Here is a 10,424-nt window from a genome sequence, read left to right as displayed (position 1 = left end):
TATATATATATATAAAATCCTGTGTCTATAAGTATATTCTACTTACCATATAAAAAAATCTACTTAAGATTTATAATAATCTCTTGATCAGTAGTCTTATTTCACTCACTTTTGTGGGTGAATTAACTGGACTAGCAAACATTAGAAATAGTTCAGCAAATTTAAAAGGATTTAGGCTTTTTATAAAAAAGCATTTTAGTCTTTTTATAGCCTGTTTTGATTTTAGTATGAATATACTGGTCACTTACATTAATATTGCGCTTCACAGGCATAAGGTCATCTCCTGAAGTCAGATATAGAGGGAACATTTCCAGAGATTTGTTTTGGTGCCCACATCTTGAGCGAATTCATCTTCATCTTCTGTTATCTCTCTTTCCTGACATCTAAAGCATACTAAAGTGAGCCTAAAGGGACTCTGGAGAGGCTATAAATGCATTACCCACCTGTGGACCATCCTTTCTGAAAAAGAGGGCTACTGATAGGCTGCAGGCATGCAGCTCATCTCGCCGCAGGCCTCTGCTTGTACCCTTGTTCGTTGAGGTGATACTGTTGTCCTGTGAACTCACACATGGCAGAGGAATGATAGAGCTTCCTCTGTCTGTGTGAAGAGTCAAATATGGTTGGCTAAAATAGCTGTGATTGATTTGTGCATATGAGTGGCTATGTGGGAGGTAGTGGTCTGAAATGGGCACTCCTGCAGTACTGGAATGTTTCGGTCGCTCTCGGGGTCCACATCGCTCTTATTGTTTGGTCAGACCATTTCAGCACATCCAATGCCACCCAGAGACGCAGCTTCGTCCTTGTCTCTGTATGTATACCCCAGCATGTTTTTTGACTGATGTGATGGTAACTTCATAAACCCTCAGTTCTTCAGCATAAAGCCCATTTGAGTATTATGACTGCACACTTTCCTCTGTAGATTGTTTGAAGCTTTTAAATGGACCAGGGTTCAATTCCGTTTAAACAAAAGACTGTGCTTATAATTTCATTATCAAGAAAACACTTTACTGTTTATCAAATTTGTCATTCAGGGCTATTATGCCTTTCCCAGAATTATGTACTGTATTCTGACTTTGAAGTGTTGTTTTTCCTCCTTTTAAACTGTCTTTTTTGTTTTGTCTCAGTCCCTCGCGTGAATGGTCACTCGAAATCAGAGCGGGTGAATCGTGACTCAGCTGTTGACTTTGACAGCGCATCAGTGATGAGCAGTGAGCTGGAATCCAGCTCTTTTATCGACAGCGAGGAGGATGAGGATGCCCACAGGTCAGACATTACTCAATGTTTCATTTCCCTGGAACAATGAAATGTAAATTTGTTTGGCTCAGAGTGCAGGATTCATTTTCTTTCAAACAATGACTGTACTTATTTGCCCACTGGCATGACAACATTTCACTCTAATTTAATTTGTAAAGCTGGCCAAAGAATTAAAATTTTGAATTAAAATTAAATTTGAATTCATGTTTAATCTTTCCCATAGTTCATGCATTCATGATTAAAATTAAAATGCTCTCCTATTTTGTCCTGATAAAATTGAAAAAATTCAAATAAAAACTAAAATCATTAATCATTATTTTAGGTACCACTACATCATAATGTACTGTATTTAAAAAATCTAAAAAAAAAATTGAAAGGTTTTATTAAATGTTAATGATCGCAAAGTAATCTAAAAACCTCTATTATCAAATAAATAAAAAATAGATCTCTAATATCAAGCTGTAACAGTTATGATGCCAATATATTGTGTGACTAACAGACCAAAATGTAAGTCAACAGCAACTTGATCCTCACATAAAGCTATTATATAAAATAGTGAATTAAGTAATATGGATTTCTTTTATAGTGCATTTTTACTACAAATTCATTGTTGCCATATACTGTAAAACTTGTCAAGATTACCGGACTCATTACATGTGCAATATTCCAGTAAGATAGGTCAACCAGGGGCCAGTTGCATAAACTCAGCCTCTATGTTAAGACAGTATCTTAAGAACTAGTTTGACCAACTAGCAGTTAACCAAGGGGTAATTAGACTGGTATTTTTGATTCAACAAAATTTCATTTTATGTAACCGAATTTTTACAATTTTGACCAGTCTTAAAAAAAATAATTAGATGACTTACTTTTAAGACTAGTCTAAACCTTTTATGCAACCGGCCCCAGAGGTCTTAAACGGGGGAACAGTGTCTGATTTCCACAGCCTTAGAATGACACTCTTAGCAATAATCATTCTGTAAATTTTGGTATTTTGTACAACCTTTTTAGATTTTTTGTGTGTGAATGCTTTAGTGCCAGTCAGAATAAAACAGTTATTGTCAAAATGAATACTAACACTAGTTTTTAATTAAGAACCAAACTTGAATTGACCTCAAAACTGAACTCATATTGGAGATCATGCTTGGCCACTAAAATAGTGCACTTATAGTTTCATAATAACATGCTGCTTCATTAGTGTAGCGTTAATCTCTGCTGTGACCTCTCATTTTACTGAAGACACAGACTTAGCAGTTCAACCGAGCAGAGCTCTTCATCACACCTCATGCGTAGACACAAACGCCGACGACGGAGGCAGAAAGTCACCAAAATGGACAGGGTGAGAATGTGGAGGAAAAAGTACACATCTCTACACATTTGTGTTTGATCTGTACTAATCTTTTATACGTTCTTTTGACAGTCCTCATCCTTCAGTAGTATTACAGACTCCACAATGAGCCTCAACATTATCACTGTCACTCTCAATATGGGTAAGAACTTATTCACTAGATCACTCCTTTCTTTTTCCCATCATCCATCCCTGTGCCTCCTCCCTCTTATCTCTTATCTTTTCACTCCACCTGCTTAATAAACCGAACCTCCTGTATTTCAAGGTCTAGTGTGCTCTAAATATAGATGAACACATCATTGGAAGTTCACAGCCTTATCTCTCTTTCTCACAGAGAAGTACAACTTCTTGGGTATCAGTATAGTGGGTCAGAGTAATGACAGAGGAGACGGAGGCATCTATATTGGCTCTATTATGAAAGGTGGAGCGGTGGCGGCTGACGGCAGGATTGAGCCTGGAGACATGCTGTTACAGGTGAAATGATCAGCAGTCTGAAACCACTTTCAAGAGGGACCTAGACACTGGTCTAATGCACTTTTAGGAAAATTAAAAATAATAAAATATGCTTCCAAATAATTACCAGGATCCACAATGTTACTTAAAAGAGTAGTTCACTTCCAGAATGAAAATTCTGTCATCATTTACTCACCTTCCACTTGTTTCAAACCTGTATGAGTTTCCTTCTTCTGTTGAACACAAACAAAGATATTTTTGAAAAATGTTGGTATCCGAACAGTTGATGAGCACCATTGACTTCCATAGTAGGAAAAAAAATACTGTGGAAGGCAATGGTGCTCATCAACTGTTCTGTTCTGTTCTGAAGTGAACTACTCCTTTAAAGGGAAATTCTGTCATGATTTACTCACCCTTATGTCATTCTATTAGGTAAATACCACTTAAATGTGAACACCAGGAAAATCATCTTGATTATATCCTCAATGTCATTGCGACATTGTCAAATTTAAATAGATCATTTACACTTGCAATGATTCCTTGAACAGAACTGAAACGGGCCTGTTATTGTAAGTCTCTTCTCTTTTTAGTTTCTAAATGCACTTGTGGAATTGTCAAGGTTTGGGTCACCTCCCTGTGTTGTTGACTTATTGTGCTCCACTCCCTTTCCTTCCTGCTAAAGGACCTTTTGGTGTCATTGACCAACAAGGGACAGAGTGGTGCTTTCAAGTCTTTTGTCATTTATTGACATAACAAAGGGATTTTCCTCACCCTGGTGATCTGATTTAGAAACCATAATGGTTAGATGACCCTGTGTTATTAGGTGAATTTTGCAGAATGATGTCCAAGTGACCATAAAACATCACATATGTGACCCTGGACCCTGGTCTTAAGTCGCTGGGGTATATATGTAGCAATAGCCAAAAATACATTATATGGGTCAAAATTATTGATTTTTCTTTTATGCCAAAAACCATTCGGATATTAAGTAAAGATCATGTTCCATGAAAATATTTTGTAAATTTCCTACTGTAAATATATTAAAACTTAATTTTTGATTAGTAATATGCATTGCTAAGAACTTCATTTGGACAACTTTAAAGGCGATTTTCTCAATATTTAGATTTTTTTGTACCCTCAGATTCCAGATTTTCAAATAGTTGTATCTCGGCCACATATTGTCATATCCTAACAAACCATACATCAATGCTTATTTATTCAGCTTTCAGATGATGTATAGATCTCAATTTCAAAAAATTTAAACTTATGACTGGTTTTGTGGTCCAGGGTCACATATGTAAACAAACAGGCAGTTTGGTAGACTAAGAAACTGTGGCTTGTTTAAAGCCATTCTTTTGAAGAATTAATTCACCTTATAGTAATTATTTGCTCACCAATTTGTTCCAAACTCATTTGATTTTATTTCTATTGTTATACATAAAAAGAGACATGCTGTTCATCCTTTTTTTATGCAATTTGTAGTAACAATGCACTATGAAAGAAGTCCATATTACTTAATTCACTATTTTATATAATAGCTTTATGTGAGGAACAAGTTGACGTACATTTTGGTCTGTTTGTCACGCAAAGCTATCAGATTTCAGAATATAGTCATTTGTTCCACTTTTATAATACCTTTATGGAGCGTCTAAGTCACACCTAGTTTCCATTCACCTTTTTTATTGAAAAGAGTGGCCAGGATTTTCTTCATTCACCTTTTATGTTCCATAGAAGAAACTAACTCATATGAGTTTTGTAGTAATTTGACTATTTTTTAATTTATAATAATTTTATTATCCATTATTTTATTTTATTAAATGTATTATTTTATTAATAATTATTAATTTATATTTTTTTACTATTTAAAGTCAGTAAATAATAATACAATTGTTTTAGATTTTTTTAGGTGTACTGTCCTTTAAATAAGTTCCTCATATATGAATATATATATATATATATTTTTTTTATATATATAAAAACTTATAGTGGAGGAGCATCTACAAATAATACAATAACAGTTCATTATGATTCCATATTGACTCTGCACAACAGTTGCATTTAAACACATAGGGACTATTGTTAAGAAATGTAAGCAATTTTCAAGTTAAAAAAACTCTTCATCTGATGTAATGCATCAAATGATGGGAGGTTTAATGGAAATATAATTTCCTCAGGTCAATGACGTGAACTTTGAGAACATGAGTAATGATGATGCTGTCAGGATTCTACGGGAGATTGTCTCCAAACCTGGGTGAGATTGGATGTTACACCTCAGTTGATTGATACATTTTCAGTGAATCTGAATGCTCTCTTTAACATGGTTTTGTGTTTCATTTGTCCTCTACAGGCCAATAAGCCTAACAGTGGCGAAATGTTGGGACCCCTCTCCTAGAAGCTACTTCACCATCCCTAGAGGTACCTACCGCCCGCCATTATAGCAGCTAAATTATAGACATGAAGACCCATGCTGCATTCATCCAGTTCATTTTTTGGATCAGTTTTATTGGATTGTACTTAAATTCTGCCATCTGTCTGTCCTCAGCTGAGCCGGTGAGACCCATCGACCCTGCTGCCTGGATCTCACACACTACTGCACTTTCTGGGCCATACCCCCATTATGGTATAATCATATAATCAAGTCACTGTCCTAGAGATCATCTGTTAATAGAATGGCAGATTTATGATGCTCAACACTGTCATTTCTCTCTCATTTCACAGAGTTTGATGACCTCCCCCTTTCAGTGTCAAAAACAGACATGGCAACTATAGTAAAAGTCATGCAGCTACCAGATTCAGGCCTGGAGATTAGAGACCGAATGTGGTTAAAGATCACTATAGCCAACGCTGTCATCGGTTTGTGCCTTTCTTTGCTGTGGTTTGAATTTTTTGGGTGGGAGATACTTTCCTTGTGCCTTGTTTTTTGCAAGTATCTAGTTTTTGGTAGATGTTTTGTATAATCAATGTAATCAGTGTTATTTTTCTCATTGCTCAATCTCTGTGTTCCAGGGGCTGATGTTGTCGACTGGTTGTTCTCACGGGTGGAGGGCTTCAAGGACCGTCGGGATGCTAGAAAATACGGCAGCAGTTTGTTGAAACACGGCTACCTGAGACACACAGTCAATAAAATCACCTTCTCGGAGCAGTGCTACTACACCTTTGGAGACCTGTGCCAAAGTACAGTGAACACACACTTCTTCAGTTGATAAAGATTCTCTTGTTAACTTTTATATCACCAAGGCTACATTTATTTGATCAAAAATATAGTAATATTGTGAAATAGTATTAGAATTTAAAATAACTGTGTTCAATTTTAATGTATTTTGAAATGTAATTTATTCATGTAATGGCAAAGCTGAATTTTCAGCAGCCATTACTCCAGTTTTTAGTGTTGCATGATTCTTTGGAAATCATTCTAATATGCTGATTTTGAAACATTTCTGATTATTATCAGCATTAAAAACTGTGATTATATCTTTACTATCACTTTTGATCAATTTAATGTATCTTTGCTGAATAAGAGTATTAATTTCTGTCAAAAAAAGAAAAGAAATGACCAACCCCACCAACTTATGAACACTAGTGTACCTTTAATACATTAAGATAAGATCTGGCTTAAAGGTTAAAGTAAAAGATTTGGTGCTTAGAGTCATAAACCATCATTAATAATACTACAATTAAAATGACGTGAAATATAGATAATTGTAATGATATTGAAATTCTTCTGTTTTCAGATATGGCTTCTCTCAATCTGAATGAGGGATCTAGTGGTGGGGGCTCTGACCAGGATGGTCTCGCTCCTCTTCCTCCACCAGGAACCAACCCCTGGCCCCTCGGCGGTCAGCCCTTCCCTTACCCAGGTTACCCCACTCCTCCACCGGGCTTCCCTCCTGGATACTCGGACCCTTGCCACAGTTTTCACAGTGGCAGTGCAGGCAGCCAACAGAGCGAAGGTGGGTGTTGTTTGTGTGTAAGACAGCGCAGTAAATGATGCACTGATGGATAAAAGGGAAAACCCCTTTCCACGCTCGTCCCCACACACAATCCCGTGAGCTTCCTGTGTGACTTTTTCTTTCAGTTTCAGGTGTGCCTAATGATGTTAAGTAACAACTATTACGTTACTAACTGCTCAAATGTATTGTAAATGGAATTTACTACAGTAAAATGGAAACCATCAGTGGGTTTGTTGTAAATCTGCATGAAGGATGATTAGGTACAGTACTACAATATATTCATGCAGACTGAGTTTTGCTTTCAGTACCTGAATGAACACGGCACCCAGCCAGAATGACATCATTGACACAAGACTAGTAAATCATGTGCACATATTTGCATGATTAGACCACTTTTCAGTTTGTCCATTTATTCAGAAAGTATTTAAAATATTAAGTTTTAAAAATCAACTATTTTGACATATTAGCAGTTGATACTCATGTAAATCAAATGCATAGTAATTAATCAGTCAGATACAGTTAAACTAGAAGTTTAACAAAGGCTGATGTTGCATTCGTAACACCATTGCTGGACATGAAAATGATCTATCATGTGAATGATTATAATTGAGGTGTTATTTAATTCAAGGTACTAGACATATTATGAGTTAAAGATTTAGGACAGACTTTAATATTGACACCTGACTATATGTAACCAAACAGCATGCATGACAAAGTTTTGACAAATACATTTTAATAAACATTAAACCCTAAAGATATACTACACAAACAGGAAAAATTCTGATATTTTTTGTATTGCTTCTAAATTGCCCAAAACAATACAAACATATTTAAAGAAGATATAATGATGAATAATTATTTGATTAATTGTAAATAAAATTGCATAATATATAATATAATACATGAATAATAAAGAGTAATCATAATCATAAAATAGAATAAATTAATGACCTTTTCTGTAACTTTCTCAAAACATTTTACTTTTATTTACATAAGTATATATATATATATATTGAAATTTATTTATATATTTGAGAATTTATTTTTTATCTTTATCATTGTTACATTTATTGAGTGTTACAATTATCTTTTCTTTAAATTAAATGACTTTATTTATTGAATTAAAAAAAGTAAATAATGAAATCTGGTTTAACAGTAAGACTAAATCAAGATCTCAAATGCCAACTATTTTCTTTTCAATTATTCCATTTTCAGAGCATCATCATTGTCGCTGTATTCACTTGGATATTCCATATATGTGGTATGGCCAGACTTTTAAATAATTTACACTGCTTATGCCACCCTTTGCATAAATGTGCATGGTGGAGTTAATACAGATTTGGGTATGTGAATCAGTAATAATGCAAATGTCATTGATCGTAATTACTTTTTTAACTCCGATCCAACATACTCAAGTTTGGTCGCTTCCGGAAGCATAACATATAGTGGCATCACAGAAACTGGGGTGCAGGGTTTTTTTGAAGAGCTTGTTGCTATATTCGGTGTGGGAGTGTGAGATGGAAGATCTGGTTGGGCAACATGTCATAATTCTGATATTCCCTCTGTTTTTGCTGGCCGTCTATAGACTGATGGAATTTTCTTCTATTCAAGGGGTAACCGGTAAGATTAGCACTCTCATTTAAACGTCCTCCCGCCCCAACTTTTCTCCTTTACATCTTGTTATTCCAGTGGTTTGTCATCATATGGCATATGAATCATTGGGGTGCCAATTTTGACTCCCCAGCTGTGTTGTTTGTTTGTGTTTCTTGTGTGGGCATGTGCAGTTTTACTCTCATTGTGCATGAGAATCTGACTGATTCTCATCCTTTGAAAAGTTGTTATGCAATACACTTACTCTTTTTGCCAGTCTGAATCAACTTGGAAAAGTTCAAGTGAATATTTCCATGATACTGTATGATGTGAGTTGAAGCTTATTGCATTCCCAAGAACTGTATTATCACAAAAATGTAGGCCATCCATGTCATTCTGACCTACTCTCAATGCTGACATTGGTTAAAGGGGTCATATGATGTTGCTAAAAAGAACATTATTTGGTGTATTTGGTGTAATGCAATGTGTTTATGCGGTTTAAGGTTAAAAAAAAACATTTTCCACATACTGTACATTATTGTATCTCCTCTATGCCCCGCCTTTCTGAAACGCGTCGATTTTTACAAAGCTCATCGGTCTGAAAAGCGAGGTGTGCTCTGATTGGCCAGCTATCCAGTGCGTTGTGATTGGCCGAATACCTCAAGCGTGTGACGGAAATGTTACTCCCCTTACCATATTCGTAACGAATAAAAGAATATCTCTTTGGTTAGTCTTTGCAACTTTAGGGATCTTATCTATTCACGAACAGCTTGTAACACTCCAAAGAGAAAGGAAAACTTGAAATCGCATCATATGACCCCTTTAAAACGCATATCCACCACAAAATGTTCATATTCGTACCATATCGCTTCTGTTGATGTATTGATGTTAATTATCCTCATGGTATTGCTGACCTTCACACCACGTCCTAACCAGGTGCGACATTACAGCCAATCAGAGCACAGATGAAGAGCGTAAAACTAAACATGTACCATCCATGATGCTTCTCCAGACAGCTTTTTTATGGTGTTTCTTGTCAGAATTGCGGAATTTGTTTTGGTTGTTTTTAGTATTACATACTGAATATTTGTTAATATTTTGGACATTTTTGCATTTTATTTTAATGAGACCAAAAAGACCAGTTGAGAACAAAAATGGTGCTGCACAACATGAGGGATTTGTTAGATCTTTGTCAGCTTCCACAATCATTCTGTCCTTGTATATTTTTGATGTTTAATATAGGCTACACTACCGTTCTAAAGTTGTGGTTTGGTTAAGATTTTTCAACATTTTTGAAAAGTCTCTTACGCAATTTTTTGATCAAAAACAGTAAAAATAGTATGAATATCACAATTAAAATGAACTGTTTTCTCTTTTTAATATATTTTGAAATGTAATTTATTCCTGTGATGACAAAGTAGAATTTTTAGCCATTAATCCAATCTTCAGTGTCACATGATCCATCAGAAATCATTCTAATATGCTGATTTGGTGCTCACGTAACATTTCTTCTAGTGCTGTCAAACGATTAATCGCGATTAATCGCATCCAGAATAAAAGTTTTTGTTTACATAATATATGTGTGTGTACTGTGTATATTTATTATGCATATATAAATACACACTCATACAATATATATTTTGATATATACCATATTTACATTTACATTATATATATGTATTTACATGTATATATTTATATTATATATAAATATATTTAATATACAAATATAACATATTTTTCTAAAATATAAACATGCATGTGTGTATCTAAATATACATAATAAAAATACACAGTACACACACATATATTATGTAAACAAAAACGTTTAT

The 10,424-nt window shown here is 34.8% G+C and overlaps 1 protein-coding gene across 2 annotated transcripts in view; it reads left to right on the top strand.

The window, feature by feature from the left end:
• LOC107708824 (segment polarity protein dishevelled homolog DVL-1-like) overlaps positions 1 to 10,424 on the top strand; it is a 37,437-nt gene that overhangs the window by 24,260 nt on the left and 2,753 nt on the right. The window contains exons 5-14 of one of the 2 annotated variants that reach the window (XM_016513153.1): positions 1,125 to 1,263; positions 2,497 to 2,590; positions 2,672 to 2,741; positions 2,934 to 3,073; positions 5,227 to 5,303; positions 5,400 to 5,467; positions 5,595 to 5,672; positions 5,771 to 5,905; positions 6,059 to 6,226; positions 6,784 to 7,002. In XM_016513153.1, the coding sequence (XP_016368639.1) occupies positions 1,125 to 1,263; positions 2,497 to 2,590; positions 2,672 to 2,741; positions 2,934 to 3,073; positions 5,227 to 5,303; positions 5,400 to 5,467; positions 5,595 to 5,672; positions 5,771 to 5,905; positions 6,059 to 6,226; positions 6,784 to 7,002 (1,188 nt within the window). Of the gene's footprint in view, positions 1 to 1,124; positions 1,264 to 2,490; positions 2,591 to 2,671; positions 2,742 to 2,933; positions 3,074 to 5,226; positions 5,304 to 5,399; positions 5,468 to 5,594; positions 5,673 to 5,770; positions 5,906 to 6,058; positions 6,227 to 6,783; positions 7,003 to 10,424 lie in introns of both variants that reach the window. The other variant, XM_016513152.1, reaches the window with a different exon arrangement.

The sequence above is a fragment of the Sinocyclocheilus rhinocerous genome, unplaced genomic scaffold (genome assembly GCF_001515625.1).
Source record: "Sinocyclocheilus rhinocerous isolate Xijiao unplaced genomic scaffold, SAMN03320098_v1.1 scaffold1406, whole genome shotgun sequence".
Taxonomy (NCBI): Eukaryota; Metazoa; Chordata; class Actinopteri; order Cypriniformes; family Cyprinidae; genus Sinocyclocheilus; species Sinocyclocheilus rhinocerous.
Note: the sequence above shows the minus strand (reverse complement) of the source record. Positions and strands in the feature narration are given on the sequence as shown.